General features: G+C 37.1%; 1 protein-coding gene across 1 annotated transcript; it reads left to right on the forward strand.

Moving 5' to 3' along the window:
• Window positions 1-2,563: 2,563 nt before the first annotated feature.
• On the forward strand, window positions 2,564-19,864 carry LOC148110202 (uncharacterized). Its single transcript, XM_087861372.1, has 7 exons — window positions 2,564-2,643; window positions 4,790-4,931; window positions 7,674-7,767; window positions 12,164-12,282; window positions 14,623-14,765; window positions 17,512-17,709; window positions 19,816-19,864. Exons 1-7 carry the CDS (start codon window positions 2,564-2,566, stop codon window positions 19,862-19,864), a joined length of 825 nt encoding a protein of 274 aa, XP_087717498.1.
• The last annotated feature ends 178 nt before the right edge of the window (window positions 19,865-20,042 follow it).

Genomic DNA, 20,042 nt, shown 5'->3' on the forward strand with positions numbered 1-20,042 from the left:
ACAAGCAGGGGCAGAGGCAGAGGGAAAGGGAGAAGCAGACTCCCCATTGAGCTGGGAGCCCTACATGGGGCTCCATCCCAGGACCTGGAGGTCATGACCTGAGCTGAAGGCAAACCTGAGCTTAACCATCTGAGCCACCCAGGTGCCCCCAAATTATTTCTATTATCTCATTACCATCCCTACTATGTAGAGATGTATAATCATTCCCATATTACAAATGAGTAAAATACAGGCAGAGAGAGCACAAGGATTCTGGATTTAAACAAATTAGAAAATAAAAATAAAGAATGGTCAAAGAAATAAGAAAGGCTAGATTAATATCTCCTTTCACCCAATATTAATGGTCTAGAGTCCATGGCAATTTTCTTCTAGGGTTTACTTCCGAAGTGCCTGGTTTTAGCAAGATCTCACAAGATTTGAGAACCTGGCTTAATACTTTTGGGGAGAGAGAGGGAATTTGACCTTGGCTAAATGCAAATAACAGTGAGCTTCTTTCCTTCTTTCCTAACTACAAACTTCTCGTGATGCAGCAATGAATATAAATGGAATGCTTAGAAATTGAGTCATACAAATACAATTCCAACCTCCCTAGGTGTCTGAAAGGAATCCCCCAGCCTTTTGTATGATGGGTGCCCAACAATCTTTCAACTCAGGAGCTCAGCTTCTCCTCAGAAACTAGACCATCTACCGCTTCCTCCTTCACTCGCCTTACAAAGTTACCTAATCACCAACTTGACACTTTAATTAAGCAGATAGCACCCATTGTGGCCAACAATTGATGAGGCGAATAAAATCATGACTGTAAAGAACGCTGCAGCCTTCTGATGAAAGGTGCTCATGAATTGATAAGTTACATTATTGTTGCTTTTTATCCAGCAGTCTCAGCTCACCTGACTCCTTCTCGTTGGCCATTCTACACTTTTTAAAACCAAGAATAGATGGCCAATTCCGATAATGCCATCTATTTTAAAGACACTATCAATCACTGCTGACAAGTGTTGTACAGTTCTAGCCATGGCACCGTCTCCGTGGCAGCTTTATATTGGAGCATTAATAAAATTAATTTCTCTTTCATAAGGGTTTAGATTTGTAATTTATGATAACTGTTTGATCGCTGCAGGCAGAAAGATTAAAAATGAGTAAACCAATATACCAACTAAACTGCATGTGTCTGGTTTTATTTTCTTTTGTGGAGGGGAGATAGGAGAGGGTTTTAAAAACAGCTTGATGTTATCTGGAATGCTGTTCTCATAGGTTCTACTACTCAAGGCTTAACTTTTGTTTTCAGCAAATAATAGCCGCTCAGATTTACATGTTCTATTAACTAGTGCAATTATTTATGTGTAGTTAAGTGGAGCAATGGGATAAGAAAATCATTATCAATGATTTTCCTTCATAACAACTGCACCCTAATAATGACAGAGCTTTACAGTTATTTAAAGAATCACAATAGCTTATATGAATCTAATTTGAATCCTAGTGGTTAAGAGTCTTCGGTTATTTACTTGTGTGCCTTGGGCAAGTTATGCCACCTTTCTGGGCCTCAGCCTCTTCATCTATAAAATAAGAACGTTTATTATGTTATAATAACATTAGCAAAATAATAATGTTCATCAAAATAATCACCACTTCATTTGGTGGCTGCGATGCATAATAAAGCCCTTGGTACAATGCCCAGCACATAGCAAGTGCTTTTTTTTAAGGTTTTATATATTAATTTATTTGAGAAACAGAGAGAACAGAGAGAGGGGCAGAGGGAGAGAGAGAATCCCAAGCAGACTCCTGCTGAGTGCGGAGGCTGACACAGGGCTCGATCTCACGACCCTGAGATCATGACCTGAGCCGACACCAAGAGTCGGATGTTCAACCGACTGAGCTACCCAGTCACCCCTAGTAAGGGCTTAACAAATGTGAACTGCAAAATCATTACATTTGTAATAGTGGTAGTTGTCATTACAGCAGTAATGTTATAAAACAAACAAACAAACAAAAAACCCTATCAGTCAGAGTCTACGACATCCTCTGAATATGAAAGATAAGGAACTGTGCACGAGCAATGCTGACTGCCTTGCCCCAGGTACCGACAGCGTCTGTTCCTCAGATCCCTAGCACGCGGCTCGTGCGGTCGTGACTTCAGTGATGTGCACATTGAGACAGTTGCAGATGAAGTGGAAGTCTGAGTTAGTTACATAACCTGAAGGATGCCCCACTTTTTTCTTTTTAAACTAAAGATTCAGAAATTATCTTATTTTGCTGAGATTTCTCCCAAAAAAGCAGACTAAAGAAAAATTTTATTTGAAATTGAACACAGAGGGACATCTGGGTGGCTCAGTCCGTTAAGCGTCTGCCTGCAGCTCAGATCAGGATCCCAGGGTCCTGGGATGGAGCCCCATATCGGGCTCCCTGCTCAGTGGGGACCTGCTTCTCCCTCTCCCTCTGCCTGCAGCTCCCCATGCTTGTGCTTTTGCATGCTCTCTCTCTGTCAAATAAATACATAAAATCTTAAAAAAAAAAAGAAATTGAAGACAAGTAACAGAACAAAGAAGATTTAGAGAATGCGCCTATGGTTTCTACCTCAAGATTCCAGCACACTGCCCTTCAGACGCTGCACCCTGGTGTGGTGCCCAGGAGCAATACAAGAATGTGAGGGATAGCAACTAGACTTTGGAGCCTAAGGAAAGATCTCACACTGAAAGACAATCGGACTTGTCATCTATCGGCTGGCATCTTCTCAGATAACCTGCCTGTGGATGAAACTCTTGACTCTACTTCAGGTCATTCTGGGAAAGAAAAGAGAGAGAGAGAGAGAGAGAGAGAGAGAGAGATTGGGGATGTTAGCAGCCTATTTATTTGTGTTACCAAGCTTTAATTACCTTCTATTATTAATAAATGTCTAGTAGTAATCAGGATAATGGCATAAAGAGGTCATCTAGTTTAAATCCCAAAATCATCTAATGTAAACTAAGATGATGAGATAATTTTCAGTTATTTTTAAGCTGAATTTCACCTTGAAATGGTTGTATTTAGCCTGTAGCACTGCACAAGAAAAGTATAGTAAAATCCCAATCAGCTGGTTCTCTCTTGTCGGATCCTTTAATTATGTGACTTTATTTTTTCCCCTGTGTTTTCTTTGGAGAGACTGTAGAAGCAAACTACGACCATTTCTCATACCTCAGATTAGAAAAACAAAGAGGAGACCTCTAGATTATTTTATTACCACTGTGTAACCATCACTGGAGTTTAGAGTAACAAGACAACAGTCACTGATGAAAGATTCAGCCATGTCCATTATCTAGTTTCCTGATTTTATTTCGACAGAAAATAGCTAGCATATTTTGATGAAGACAAATGAACCAAAAAGTCAGCTAAACCTTCATCCTCCGTTTATCCCGGTATATTATTTCATTTTCTCCCAGATAGTTGGCCAAGACTCCAGTTATCGATCATGGGATATACCTGCTTCAGGGAATAATAAATTTTGTATAATTTGCTATTATTCTTCTAATGTTTGTTAATTTGTTTCAGTGGCAAGACCCACATTAGGAATTTCAAGAAACAATATCCAAACTATTAATGAATTGCTCAAGTGGGAAAGATATGAGACACACATTTTCTGACTTTTTCACATAATTAAAACCAAATTATTGATTTGTTCTTTTATTGCAGATGGAGGAATAATTTTCTCTTTGATAATAGGGCATGGTTGTTTTATTTTTTTAATGACGCAGTAGTGCTATTTTTGGAATATGATGTAGTGGCTATGCTCTTCTACTGTATCAGCTCAGTTAATACATGAAAAATAAAAGATATTTCTATGTTGCACTTTATGAAGGCAACCTCATGTACAAGAGACGTATGGTTTCTTATAAGCAACATTGCTACAGAGGGATAATAATTGTGCCATAAAATTGAGAAGGTTTTCTGTTAAGATTCTTGGAGTCTGAAAAATGATCTACCAAGAGTAAAAAGAGGCCAGAAATAAAGAGAGATATGATATCTAGTCTTACTTAACATGAAAAAGCAATATTTAGAAATTATTTTAAAATTGGCTTAAAATAATGTACGGCACCAATTACAGAAAGAGAAACTTGTAACTATTACTGAAGAGATATGGAAAAGTGTAAGAAAAACAATGAATAATAAACCAGAGAATTACTAGTAGAGCAGAAAAGACGTTTTATATCTCAGTGGCATAAAAAGAGGGATACAGAGAGTGCTGGACTGTTGCTAAGCGAAATCCTCAAATAGTCTTCCAAAGTGAGTAAAACTGATGAAAGAATCTGACTCTTTAACTTGTTTGCCACCAATTTGTAGAAATATAAGAGGTTTGGGGGAAATTTCAGGGGAAATGTAAGGGCCAGATTAACGAGGAAACCAATCAAGAGTTTAAGGATGCTTGCGCGTGCCAGACCAGCGGCTGGAGCTCCACTAAGAACGATGCCTTCCTGTGAGGGCTGACCTCCTTACCCATATCTTAGAAGCATGCATGTGCATTTGTGCATACCGTTAGATTTACCTCTCTAGCACATACAGTCCACATAGACCCCCCTCCTTAACTTTGGGGAGAATTTGCCTTAAGTGACTATTAGCCATAAACTCGTGCTTAGGACTGAGACAAGATGTCAAAATCCTTCTGAGATCTAGCTAAATTTCTAGGACATCATTTATCCTCTCAATGGAAAAGTTGGTGCTTATAATTTGTTGCTGTTGCTATTATATACAAAGGTATTTACAGATAAAGATTTTTAAAGAGATACACAAACACTTTGAGCATTTTCTTTTCGCTCAGCTCCTCAGGTCGAAACACAAGCAGTCAGATTTGCCCGTCTAGTTCATCGTACTGCTCTGATCTGAGTGAGTCACGCACTTGGTCAGCTCTATCAAGAAACAGAACATTTCATCCACGTTCGGATTCTGGAATATCATCCTTGGTAAATGTTTTTATTAGCTCTTTACCTAAGGCTAAGTTTATAAAATGTACTTTATCTTATACTGAACATTTTTTATTAAGTGTATAACTTCTTAAATCTACTCTTGTAACTGGGGAGGAATGAAAGGTTGATATTCTCAGTCCCAACTCAGAGAGGACAGAAAGAAGGTGCTGGAATGGAGGAAGGAAGACAAAAGTGGAGATGAATAGAAACGGTAGTGACCACAAAAACAGAAGTGGCATGCCTTCCTTTCCCCCACTGAGTTCGAATTCTGTCTCTAGTCTAAGATTTATCTCCTTTGTTTCTGGAATGCCCTTTGTCCACAAGATAAAATTTTTTCCTTCCAAACTCACTGCTTCCAAGACTTTTCCCTAACCCAGCTCAGTGGAACGTGTGTATTTTTCCCTCCTTTCCTGTATTTATCACTGTTCCACCTATCCCACTGGATCCAGATGAGTTACTCAGATATCTGCCTCCCGAATTATAGAAAATGAGTTTTTCAAGCACAAATGCCACATTTTATTTAACTTTATATCCCGGTACCCGATATACAGCAGGGTACAGTATATTGGATAAATGAATGAAATGAAGCATATCAACTTTGAAAATATTTATTGAACCAATGCATTAATCACTTGGTTCATCAGAATTAAAAAAGGAAAAACAAAAGGTGAGACACAAATATTCACTATTCCTTTAGGAAAAAGCAGCAGCCACTCAATGGCAGCACATTGACAACCTTACAGAAACATAAACAAAGAAATGCAACGGCTCATTTTCCTACAAGGTCAGAAATTGTGAAATCAAACACACACTTCCTTTAAGAAACAGTTTTGTATAAAATTAGCTGACAGTTGAAAAATGGAAACTTTTTTCTCAGACACAGCTTTAGCTTAGGTTCTTTTTTTCTCGGTAAGATCATCATGAAATAGCACAAAAAGGCAATGGGGTGTGGCAACTCCAGGGAATTTAACTTCTAAGAAATTTTTATTCTATGATAGAAGCAAGAAAAAAAAAAACACCCAAAAGCACATTGGAAGTTGGGGAAAAAAGCTTCCATAAACATGTGAACTGAACGACCAAGAATAGTCCAGGGACCACATTCCTCAATAACCTCAAATTTGTGCTTCTTGGTTTTTTTAAAGACTATTTTTAAAGAATGAGTGAATTCCTTGCAAGCATGTTAGCAAATCCTCAGATTTTCTCAAAGAATTGCTCAAGCATTAATTAGCCTTTTTGTGTTGTTATTAATAAGGTAGAGAGCTTTTGTTATTAGTTCTATTCTTTAAATGAAAGCATTGACATATTTACTGGAAGCACCATGGTCGTTCAGTGATTAAGCAATGAAGATCAAAAATCAAAAGTAAATGATTACTAAAAAGCCACCTCTTTTCAATTTATTTTGAGTCAGCATGTTCCAAATTCTGGCTCACAAAATGCATGAGACCCACGTGCTGCTCCAAGAATAAAAGGTTCCATGATTTAAAAGTCCAGGGGAACACTTTGTGTGTAGAGACTCACAATGTGTACTAGCATATAAAGGCTCTGCAGAGCCCTGTAGCAAAGAGAGACACTTAACTCAGTTTAATCCAAAGCCTCAGAAGCTTATTTGGTGGTGGAAATGTTTTTTATGTTAGTATTAGTCACACAAATTTACAGCTCAAGCAAAACATAAGCTATGTGAAATGCTGCTCTGTGAGATAAAAGCCATTGTTCCAAACACTCTAATGACATTTCTTTATATTAAATATTCTGGGTCTGTTTGTTTATGTGTACAACACTGGCTAACTGAAGATTGAATCTGTGGTGTATTTAACATAATGCTCTTTTCCGAGTAATATGCCTTTTGTTTGTGTTAACCTTGAAAATACCATAAGCTATTTAAGAAACAGGGAATTTAGATTGACTACAACCTCAATAATAGTAAACAACATAAAATTGTTCCAAATATGGTCTTGGCAAATATTCTGGTCAGTAATACCCTGTCTAAAACAAGGAAGATAACCAGACCTGAAATATTTCACTCACTACTGGCTACACATTTTAAGAGGAATGTCAATAAACTGGAACTCTTCACAAGGAGAATTGTATGCTTTTCTTGGATAGTTAATAATCTGTAAACGATGATCTGTAAGAATTGTATGACTTAGGAAGAAGACGACAACAGTTACAAACACTTAACACAGTAGTCACATACGGCTTCTGCATAGCCTCAAAACTCAGAACTTTCACAACAGGAGCAAGTTAAAGAGGCTTGGAGGCCCATGCAATAAAGAACCTTCAACAACTAGAACTGTTATAAGATGGAAAAATGGAATGAGAGTTCTCAATCTAAATAAACCAGATAGTTTCATTTTATATTTTTACTGAGCATTTTAAATTTGGTAGAACAAACCAGTGTTGTACTATTCCCTTACATCCTATCAGATTGCATAAATGGACTAGTGTAACAGTATGAAGACTTGTTATCTGCAGCCCCTAATATACATTCGATAAATATTAAAGGATGATTTATCAGAGGTGGTGTAAAGTGGATTCATGAATGGGTACATGTATATATTTCTGTTGTCATTTACCATCAAATATAATTTAGAATGAACTAAAGTGACTTCTATAAGGGCACCATTAGGTACTTGGAGTTCAATTTGGCTGAATGTTTGGCTGTTCTGTATTACTTTTATCCATAAAAGGAAATGAATCACATATCGCTGGACGCTATTTCTCTTCTCTCTTATTGTAAAGCTTCCATCAGACTCTTTTAAGTACCTCACTTGGCACGAGGTAGAACGACATGACATCCAAGGAAGTCAACTGCGTTGCCCAAGAGTAAGAGAAGGTAAAGAACAGGTGTGTGTATTCCTTGTGTACGTGCTATGATTAGATTTTATATGTGGATTAAAAACATTACTTGGGGAAGAAAAGATATTACTTGGAGGTAGAAAATTTTGCTTTTTCAAGACCAAAGATTTGTTAATATAGTTAGTGGAGCCACTTTAAAGCACATTCACATATCTGAGTATATAAATAATAAATGTTCAGTATTAAATGCTGGAAAAATAGAAAGATAAAAAAGAACCTGTAATTCAACTATCCATAAATAACCACTGTGACTTTTATTTCCATTTAGTCTTTTTGAAAAGTATATACACATACTTCTTTACAAAGTTGTACAAATAATTCTGTTTCTCGAGTTTTTCCACTTACCTTGTTATTGTGAGCATTTCTTCCATGTTATTTAACAGTACCCAAAATGTGGTTCTTAAAGGTTGCATATCTCTCCATCCTATGGATATTATTAAATATATTTAACCAATGATCTTTATTGGAATTTTCATTTATTTACAATATCTCATGATCTCAATTTATACTGTCACTTCGATTAATAACTTTAACCTGATTTAATTCTACCCATTGGTTTTTAAAACACCAAATGGGAATCTAAATAAACCAAATAGTTTAATTTTATATTTTCAACAAGCATTTTAAGTTTGGTAGAATAAACCAATGTTTTACTATTCCTTTTCATTCTATCAGATTTTATAAGTGTACTAGTGTAACAGTATGAAGAATTGTTATCTGTAGCCCCTAATATACACAATTTGATTTTTTTTATAAGTAGCTTTCAATAGGTTCTATATTATGTAAGAACAAGCACCATGCATTTCTCATGTCTCTTTTGCATATCCCATAAGCTGATGAAATAATTTTAGACATAATTCTGGCTGCAGTGAGTAGTCTTTATAAAACATCAAATATCTTGGCTATTTTCCATCTGTATTTGCAGACTCGCAGTTATATTGTATATCGTACAATTGTAATATCGATTTAGAAAAAGTTGCTTTAGATACTTTTGCCTGCTCATTGCCCTCTCTCAATGGCATTACCTTACCACACAATGCCTTTCTTCTTTCACTCAAACTCAGTTGACAAAGGAAGATTAAAATAGCATCATTTTCTGAAACATTGAGTAAAATATGTTCTTATGTTTTAACTCTGTCAGCTCTGTTTGCAGCTAGGTACTGACTCTTATTTTTAAAATATTAGTAGATAGTACTACCAGAGGTAAACTCAAGTTGTCCTGTGGGGATCTGAGAGAGAATATTTTTCAAAGAGCCAGAAAATATGGGGAATTAGAAAAAAAGGAGACCAAAAGAAGTAGAGACCATGTGTGTCCCATGAGTAAGAAGTCCACAGGCAAAAAGAAAGAGATGGCTGAGGCCCAAAGCAGGCAGGGTTCAGCTGGTTCTTAAACTTTAGTGTTGGGACAGATTACCCAGAGGCTTGTGGAAAATGCAGTTTTCTAGGACTGTCTCTCAAAGGATCTGATGTAATTAGTATGAATGGGGCCAAGGAATTTGATAATTGTAAAATTATCAGGAAATTCTGTTACAGATGATCTGAGGGGTACAGTATGAGAAATGCTAGTTTAGGAAGTTTGGAAGGAAGAAATTTGAATAGAAAGTGAAAAGATTGATACAATAAGGGTGTTGGTATTTGTGTGTGTGTGTGCGTGTGTGTGTCTGTACGCACACATGCATGTGCCTGTACCTGTGTGGTGGTGGTTGATGATTGTACTACAATGAGGCAAAAAGAAATTGTATTCTGAGCATGGGTGGAGAGTTGAAATTTAGAGAGAAATGCCAAACTGAAAACATTGGGGGATGACAGGAATAAAATATAGGAGTAAACTGAAAACATGTATGTGTAAAGAGAGTCCAATGGCCTCCCTCCTTCCCTGATTTAAGCACCAGGTCATGTGCTGAGGTCATCAGTCAACAAAACCAATCCCACATAAGGACCACGGTGGCCAGTCATGCAGAAGGCATCACTGCTCTGCAGAGATAAGGCACATTTTCCTTCCATAGACCATTAGCAACACCCAATCTCTAGCAAGTGACTAGTTGTAAAAGGAATGGAGCATGATCTAGGGGATGGAAAACATTGAAAAATCCCATCAGCTCGAACTGTGAAGAAAACAGATGTCCCTTGTTCATTGCCCTTCATTTTGTTTAAGTTTTGTGTGTGCATGTGTGAGATGGAGAACAAGTGCTTCTCAAAAGCCCTCTAATAATCGCCCTCCTTCTGGATTAGATCCTGAAACACCCACCAAAACTACTTCAGTTCATCTCAGTTGCCCTGGTTGTACATCTGGAAGGAGTTCTTAAGAGAAGAAAGTTATCTGGCGTGTGATAAACAGCAATTTCCCAAGGCTTTGATGGCCAGATCAAGACTGACTTAACTCCTCCCAATTAAATGAAGCAAAAGAGCCAACTGTTGGTAGAATTCTTTTAAACCATAGATGCTTTCTATTTGAAAATCCCTCAGCAAGTTAATTCAGTCAGTGCTGCAGAGTTACAAATCCAGTGAGGGGACAAAGAACAAATTCAGAGATAGCAGGTGAAAGCCAACATTCCAGGGCTGTCAGATATTCCAGACTATAGTTCTCAACTGCTAAGATATATCTTCAATTATCAACCATGTCTGACTTTAAAAAAGAAAGAATCCAATTTAATATAACTCCTCACAGTAGAAGTGACCTTTGGCTTCCAACTTCAAAGAAATCTTTGAAAGCTGCTTTAAAAAAAAATAATTGAAAGAGCAGAAGATCGATAGAACTCAAACAAACAATATAGGGCAGAGTTTAATAACTCTGGGGGTATCTATTGCACAAAGCCAGCTACCAAATTTGGGGGCAGTCGTATTAAACACAATAGAGACCAAGGTCTACCCAGTCAATTAGATGATTGTCCCGTTTTTCCAGTTCTATGACTTTTAATTCCAATCAGCCTAATCAATGAAGAAGAAAATTTAACACAAGGACATTTTATTTGTAAACTGTTAGGATACTTCAGGGTTATGTGATTTCATGGGTGGCAGCAGTACAGTTCATTATGAGAGAAATGCCTGAAAGGTCAGGTTGCACGTCAGCTTCCACCTGCGTCTGAGGAAAGAACTGATATTTGTGTCAAAATAATGAAACATTGGACTCTTTTATTGCCTTCCATAAATCCTTCACAAATGGACTCATTATCTCCCATCAGAGCCCAGACAAAACTGTCACAAAAGCAAAGTTTGTTCCTGATGCCTTTAGTATAACTTCTTTAATAGGACTCTTCCTTTTCACCTCTGAACTAAGAATCACACATTCCAGAAAAATGGAAAGGGGAAAGTGTGCGCAAATGGTACCAGGTAGGACTCATGGAAACACAGGATGTTGGAATTGAGACAGAATTGAAATCACTGAGCTTAGGATTGCTATCAGGAGCCCAGTTAACATCGTAACAGACTGAAGTTTACCTGGGTAACACAATAGAGTTGTACTTTCTCAGAGAGAAACACATTCTAGTGAAATTGGAAATCAGTATTTTTATAAAGCATTATGAACTTCAAACAAACATAATTTCTCATCATATTCAGCTGTTGTTGACTCTTGATTCTAGTCTTCCCTGTATTTTTGCAGACATGGAAAACTAAAGCTCAGAAAATTAAAATTAGTCATCTGGAGTCACACAATCACCTAGCGCCCAACCTCAGACTGGAAAGAGGTATTCTTTCCCTAACCGTGGAAATCTGTGCAAGCCTGATTTGGAGGACAGCAGGATTGGGAAATAGTGGGGAATGAGTTTGGAAATGGAGATTGAGATAAAATTGTGGCAAACCTCGCTTGACAAGCCGGGATTTTCCATCTCTAATTGGCAGGCAGTGAGAAATTCCGAAATGCTTTAAACACACGAGTGTGGTAAAAGCTATGTTTTAGGAAAGCTGGACGGCCACGTGTATCATTTATACTGAAGGAGAGATAATTGCAAACAAGGCGATCCCAGAGAAAGTAGTTATAGTTCAGGTACGAAGATACGAGGGTCTAGACATCAAAGAGGAGGGGGACAGACTCTCAAGGGGAAAGTCACGGAACCAAGTAGCTAATTGGTTTGGGAAACAAAAGCGAGGGAAAGTCACAAGTGACATCCCCAAAGAGAAAATTATATGAAAACTTAAGTCACTCTATCAGTGATTTTCTTACCTATGTGCGCTCGAAATAATTTACGTAGGGGTAAAAGTTCACTTATTTTGTTATTGCTCACACTCCTGGGGCATAACGTGGGCCAACTCATGTTTTCCTCAATCCTGATATCAAGTGGAAGTTTAAAACAACTGACCAAATATCAAGCAAAAATGTCAGTCCTGCCGCCGTAAACCTACTTCCAAGATCTCACCTTGTGATTTTTGCCCAGGACCCTCCACGGAAGAGTTGCTCTTCAGACAGGAGGAGTGCACCTTGCCTGCTCGGAAAAGAGTCCTTGAAAAAAACAAATGGGAAACATGGCTACAAGAAAACTGGGAGGACTGCACGGTAAGGGCTTAAAAGACAGGAAAAAAGTCTCTTTTCCTCATTGATTCAAATGACACCCCCTCCCCCTTTCTAAGGGCAACATCAAAACTCTAAACATTCCTTGGCCATTTTCTCTAAAACTAGTGGGGTTTGGGCTTCTCCGTCTCTTTGTTCACCTCTTCTTCATCATGACATGTTACTTATTTCCTAACCTGTATCTTACCCTAACATCACTGAACTTTGGAAAAGTTTACAATACTTGAGAATGAAATTGTTCCTTTTGATAATAATTGTCAAATGTTGGACAATATTCCTCATCAAAAGAGTTTATGATGCAATCTAGAATCTCTTGAACAATGCGTTAAGCCCCAAATTTTGAACAGCTAGCTGGAGCAGCCACCCTGGTCTGAACAGAACTATCTGGGAACAAACGAAACTTTTTACTAGTGAAAACTAGGAGCTGTGATTTGTTGGTGCTGAAAATGACCCAGCTGACAGAGCCGCTAGCCCTGAAACAGCCCGTGCCCTAGGTCAGCCAGAGCACTACAAAGCTATGGGGCTGCGGTTCCTCAGCCTCTCATTCCAGGTGGCTCAAGTCATGTTAGGCAGAGAACCGAGGGCGTAACCGGGAAGGATGTGTTGGTAGCAATAAAAGAGTAAATCAACTTCCCAACTCAGTGGGATGCCAATGTTTTTGTTTTCTGGAGTGATTAAATTGTACATGAAGAATTTAGGAAGTCCTCCAGAAAGAAGACTGAGTTTAAAACCTGCTCATTGGGGCCTCTGGAGGCCTGTTTTGCTTCAAGAATTGACCTTAGATGTTGTAGAATTATGGAATTAGGAGGTGGGAAGGAGCTTCAGAGAGGGTCTGTTCTAAATCCCTTCCTTTCAAAAAGGAAAGGGAAGTCCAGAAAGAAATGATTTGCCAAAAGTTATACATCTTGGTAGTGGAAAATATAAAAATAGAATATTGTTTCTCCTGCATGGTGCTTTCTTTTCCTTTTAAAATTAATTAAAAATTTTCATATGTAATGGATGGATATATTCTACTCTTAAAAATTAAACCGTACACTTATTTATTTGTTTAAAAATTTAAATGATACCTGAAACTTTAACCTCCACTCCCAGAACAACCTTTAGAGGTAATCATTTCTTGTATATATGCGTTCATTCTTTAGAGCTGCCATTTAAACTATGGATATATTGTAAAAGCCAGTGGAGCCTTCCTAATAAATCATCATAGAAAATTTAATTGGCCTTGAGATAACTGTACTCTAAGAGAATGGCTAAATAAATTCTAACTACCATAGAAAACTTAATTGGAACATAGTGGTCCCCCCAAAAAAAAGCCTCTCTGAGGAGGTGACATTCAATATAGAGATAGACATAATCTCTTATCATTTCTTAAGTTTTATTTCAAAATTAAGACCTTTTATACTTTTGGAAAATGGAACTTAAAGCATCAAAGTTTATGTTTAATGTCTAAAAATTTTATGACCTTAACAATCTTTTTAAAGATAGAGATTATCTATATTTCTTTAAAATAGTTAATTATTTTGATTCAAATTTTTTAAAAAGGGGATTGCCATTTTATTCAATAATTTATTGACAGAAATTGGTGGCAAAATTGTGGAAATAAGATAAGTTGACTTTTAGAAATAGAGTTTACAAGGGCAATGCTACCACCAAAAGTGGCTTTAATTTTCTTTATATCAAAGCCGACTGATGTTAAAAGCAAAAATAAAGTATCCAGTATCTTTAAATATGGTAAAGTCATTTTTACGTATGTATCCCTAGCTACTTTAAAACAAAGTAATAGTTTACGTCTTTTGAATGATGGTATCTTACTTTGAAATCTTTTTATTATTATTTTCAGGTGTCATTTTTACTTTCTTGAAGCAAAGGGGGGGGGAAACAATAATTTTCATAATACACGGAAAACAAGTTAGCATGGGGGTGCGGAGGATGAAGTCTTTTAAATGTGATTTCTGCATATTTCCAAGGAGGCTAAGGATAACTAATCATTTAAATCAGTAACTCCAAAACAGAATTTTATCCCTTCCACTCTTTACCCCTAGAAAATTTTAGAATCAGTTTCAGGATCCTTCCCCCCCCTCCAACCTCCAACCCTGTATGTAATTCTAATCAGGATCAGATTAAGATCTTCACCTCCCCTACCTTGAGAATGAATCTCTGCCACATAATTGTGGTGTCTGGATGTGTGAGTGGTTTAGTGTGCACACCAAAAAAAGGTGGAAAACTACTGGTTTAAAAAACATACACAACACATTTTTAATTAATAACTATTCTTAGAAGTTGACAAAGAACTTGCTTTTTCTTTTTATTTATTTTTCCCTTCAGAATTTGAACCTTTCATTTCAGGATTTGGGAGACCCTTATCAAGTTGCAAATTTTAACAGGATTCTTAGAAGACTAATTCGAGTTGAAATCCTCTGGTTAGTGGATAATTCACTGGTGGACTTAAGTGCCGTAAGATTGCCAAGGTACCTGCCCTTTAGCATGTCTAGTGACTAAGTTAAAGTCAAATATTTGCTATTTGGGCATATGTGATGATCGTCTGTACCTACTGTGGCCATGTGGTCAGGTCTTAAAGGTAATAGTGCTAAACGATACCTGGGCAAGGCGAAAACAAATTTATACATCAAATGTCACACTTTAGAGGGAAAAAAATCTATTCCTTTCTAAATTAATATTAGCATTAATTTTTAGAGGAGTAATTTGCAACCAGAGAATCATACTGGCAGAAAGGCTTGCCATATCCCTTGTATTGTACACTGGAAATGCAATTACATTATATAAATACTACTGTTGTAACATAGACATTTTTAGTCATATTTGTTAAACATCTATGAGGAAAGACTGCACGTAACTGACAAGAGTCTTGGTTTCAGGGTCACATTCTAATGGAAGGGTGAGGGTAGCCAATCAGAATAGCAACAGAAACAAACTAAAAGTTTTTTAAAAATATATGAACTCTTTGGTCTTCCAAAGACCCCAAACTCCTGACATTAAAGATAATCTGCCTTTTTGCTCAGGATTGCTCGAGGACTCCTTTTGGAGAGAGCTGTTTTCTGCTTCACCAGGCACAATGGGTAAGTGGAGAGATGAGAAGTAGGAGATGAAGGAAATCAAGCAGCCACAAGAAAGAGTACATTCTAGAGCTGGTTAAGGTACATCTCTGAGCATGGACTGAGACAGGGCAACAAAAAGACCATCACAGCCACATAGGAGAGGGAAGCAGTCAGGAGACGGAGGAAGTGTCAGAATAGGCAATGTGCCTGGTATCTTCACTCATTTCCAAAGCCCCTTCAAAACTTTAGACACACTTGCATAGCATTTGATTTTACTTATGTTCTTTTTAAGTAATCTCTACAGCCAATGCAGGGCTTGAACTCACAACCCCAAGATTAAGAGTTGCATGCCCTAGCAACTGAGCCAGCCAAGCGCCCCTAGTTACGTTCTTTTTAAATAACAAATTTTTAAATACCTAAATAAAAATTCTCAAAAGAAACTTAATATCACTACTATAAATAAATAAAAACCACTGGCAGTTGATACTGATTTATTCAGGTTTTTGTTTCTGTTTTTGTTTTACCAGACTCTTCTAGGGATATAATAGTGATAACATTAGTTATATTTTTAATACATATTTTAATATACATGCAACAAAAACATGTTTAATAATTACATGGCATACTTTAGAAAATACTGACCTAGAAGATCATGTACTTGGAGTATCTGAACTTGACCTGATCCAAGTCAATAAACCTCCAAATCTCTGCTATCTTACATAAAAAAGAGAGAGAGAAGCCATAATCATTAAAGAAAAGACTTGCCCCAGATTTAGTGTTCCCTAGATGACTTTTCTTTTTTGACTTTAGACTTTTGACTTTTCTTTAGAAATAGAATATATAATATCAAATAATGTAATTGCAATTCAAATTTTACAACTGCCAACTCAATGTGTCAAGGAGAAAAAGTTGATGCATGTAATTCATCGCTTCCTTCCTTCTGCCCCAGGGAAAACACCACACTTGGTTTGCTGCTTTTCACCCCTAACATCCAGCTGACTGGGGATGTGTGATGGGGTGAATCTCAGAGCCCGAGATGGATGTACATTGAAAATGAGAGAATGACTGGCAGACAAGAAAAGAATAGATTTCATGGGAGGACAGAGAATGGGGCAGAGAGACAGGACTTGCTCAGGCTGGGTTTTCAATTGGAAATCGTCACAGCACTAAAGTGCTTCTAAAAGATTATGTGTAACCTGGAAAAGAGTAAAAACCCAAAGTTATCAAATGTATGATTAGGACTGTGTAAAATGTCCATATGGGGAGAGAGTGGAAGGAAACAAGGAAATGAAAAGAACAGATGTGAAAAAATTACAATTCAATTGGGGTGGGGGAGTTCAAACTGGATTTTTCCAATACGGTTGTGTGGAAGCTCTCTCTCTTGTTTAAACAGCATCATCTTTACCATGAGGGATAATTATTTACTAAGTGTCTTTGTGGGGTACAAGGCCATAAATAATTTCCCTGTGTTGCTCTCATGATATTTAATCCCAATTTATACATAAAGGAATTTTTCCTTAAGGCAAGGTACCAGTGATAGATTTGAAATATTTCCTCTACTTGCATGGTCTTATATAAATATAGCTTTAAGGCAAAAATATTGAGAAGCATGATATGTCAGGAAAATGTATTCAACCTAAGTACCCAACACACATTTCTTCTCCTAAGGATCCTTTTAGTTTTCTTTTATACATAAAAGGCTTTTTTCTGATTTAAAATGCTAGGATTTAAGTATAGAAAAATAGGAAAAAAAATAACTGATCTCACTACCTGGAGACGATACTCTTCACAAGTTGTTACGCATCCGTGTGAACAACTAGATTGCTGAGATTCACTCATTCGTTGCAGCCATTCGTTTGGGACATACTGCGAATCCACCATGGACCGACTATTATGCCAAGTACTGAGTGTATACATTGGAAAAGAAAACAGATTTCTGTATTCAGCAAGCTTACAGTCTCATATATTCGGCTTATTTTCTCTTCACACTTTGATATAAATATTTCTCTTCTCTTACAAACCACAGTTGTAGAAAACATCACTGTCACTCCATTGAGGGGTTATGCTCTAGATGAGGCATGCTAGTCCTATGCAAGATTTGGTAGTTAACCATCCTCTTCAGGAGACAAATAATAAGGTGTTTATATTTTTTATCCAGGTGCAGAGTTTTAAATATGAACAAAAACCATCTCACATCTTTCAAACAATTGCCAAAGATACCTCAGATCCAGCACTTATCCTTGGCTGAAAACCACATTGAGGCCTTGACTGGGCTCTCCAGTTTATGGTGCACTCCACTAGAATCCCTTACGCTCAGGAGGAACCCTTGTGAGTTTCACCAAAATTACCGGAAACGGTAAGGCCCCAAACACCTTGTTGTCTACGTTCTTCATTGAATATTATACTTTGGCTGTTCCCCTGGAGCTTAATTCACTTGGCAAATATTTATCCTTTCTATTACATGTTGAACATTTCATGCTTCTGATCTCACCTAAGAACTTTGAACTGATCTTTTTTTTTTAAAAAAAATCTATAATACAGTCTTCTGTCATTTAATTTATGATTGCTTTAAAATTTTAGGCTTCTCTTTTAATGTGACTTTACATATATGAAGATGCTTCATTTTAGATGTTCAAATCCTATGCGTTTTCTCTCATAATGTTTAATAGATATTATGTCTTTTTAAAGATCTCTGTGTACAGATTCCTATCAAGGAAGGTCCATGTGATAGTTTTATAAATTGTTTAGTCTCTGTCTTTTGTTTGTTTGTTTGTTTGTTTCGGTGGTGGTGGGTTTTTTTGTTGTTGTTGTTTTTTGTTTTTTGTTTGTTTGGTTTTTGAGAGAGAGAGAGAGAGAGAGAGAACAAGAGTGAGCAGGGGAGGGGAAGAGAAAAAGGGAGAGAGAGAATCCCAAGCAGGCTCCATATCCAGCACAGAGCCTAGTGCAGGGCTTGATCTCACAACCCTGAGCTCATGATCTGAGCCGAAATCAAGAGTTGGACCCTCAACCAACTAAGCCACACAGTTGCCCCTATTCTCTGATTTTGTTTTCACTCCTTTGGGCCACAAGGGCACCATTAAGTGGATGCAAAGAAGTAACTGATTCAATCTACCCCAGTGGTTGAAAGTCCTTCAAACCTGTGAAGGATAAACCATTTTATTCCTTTGTCACTGCTGGAACATTCCTAATGATAATAATGCAATGTATACTTTGCAGTATGCAGAAAATTCTATGCCCAACTATCTCTCCCTAGCTATTTCCCAGCACCGCTTACGGGAATTTAAAGGGTAAAAACAAGCTACTGAGTTCTAGAACTTGTATTTGCCCCCAGATAACAAGTCAACTCATGTCTCAGTTTGAATCTGTCATACAAAAGATTGGATCATCTCTAGGTCCTTCCCTGGTCTATGATTATGTCCTTCATCTACATTCAACTTCAACAAAAGACATAGTTCTCACTACCTTCCTTCCTTAAACTGCCATTTTCCCATGACAACAACCATATTCTGAGGCCTAGATAATATCAGACTCTTCAAACCCTGATGTACAACAAAAAATTGTCGAAATAAGAATTCTAATCTCTGTTGTTCCTACATAAATCTTATTACTGCTGTTGTCTCCCCCATGACTATAGACTGAAGGCAAAATTCATGTTCTGTGATAATAAATTCTCAAATTGCTTTTACATAAGTGAAAACTAGCAGCACAGTTGCTTTAAAATTGAACTAATATTTAACCATAATAACATTTTGAAGTTTAAAATTATATTTCCTACAGTCAGAGGAGGTTTAGCTGGACATTTCAACATCATTCATAAAAAGGCACATTTCTAGTCATAAAGACAATTTATTAGTATTACATTTTAGTTTTGTTAATTTATATGTGGGATTTTATTTTGATCCCAATTCCGTTACTTGCCTCCCTTCAAAGGATGTCTTATAACAATAGAATTAAGATTAACTGTCTGAAATCTGATATGCCCTGAGGTCTCACTATAAATCTGTCTTCAAAATTTATGATGTGGTATAGAGTTATGTGAGAATGAGGGATATAATGAGGTTCTTCTATTTTCTAACGTTAACTCTGTTGGGTTGAGTCCAAGGTGGATACAGTCTGGTGTTCAAGCTATAAAAAGCCAGGTTATATCGACTTGGATAGTACAGGCTTACTTTAAACAGAAATATGTGGTCATTTCAAAGTATAAGGAAAAGATTTAAGCACCCACTTCTGCTGAGGAACTAAACTGAAGTCCCAAGTTCATCCAAATTTGGGTTCAGGCACCTAACCAAAATCCATACTTTGAGGATTATAACAGCATTTGTTCTGTCCCTGGGTATCTCTGTGTCAAGGATTTGGGCCAGACCTTCAGTGTCCCTTTGCATCATAATCAGAATTATTTAAGATTTTTTTGATAATTGTCACCTAGAATTGTGACTGTCTTTCCCTTCCTGCTTTGTTTCAGATCCTCCAATAAGAAGAAAGCACAGTGCAAAAGAGAAAAAACTTACTGATAAAGTTCATAGTGTAAGTCCCAGTAGGTAGATGGCAGCCCATGTACTGGGATACCCACAGGCAAATTCTTTTACTCTTCTTCAGAAGTCAGTGTGATCTGAGTTCACCATAGTTTGACTTTTTGAAAAGAAGTAGTAGCTAGGTTTTCCTGTCAGCAAAGTCCAAACATTAGGGCCC

The sequence above is a fragment of the Ursus americanus genome, chromosome 4 (genome assembly GCF_024610735.1).
Source record: "Ursus americanus isolate L20-20 chromosome 4, mUrsAme1.1.p, whole genome shotgun sequence".
NCBI lineage: Eukaryota > Metazoa > Chordata > Mammalia > Carnivora > Ursidae > Ursus > Ursus americanus.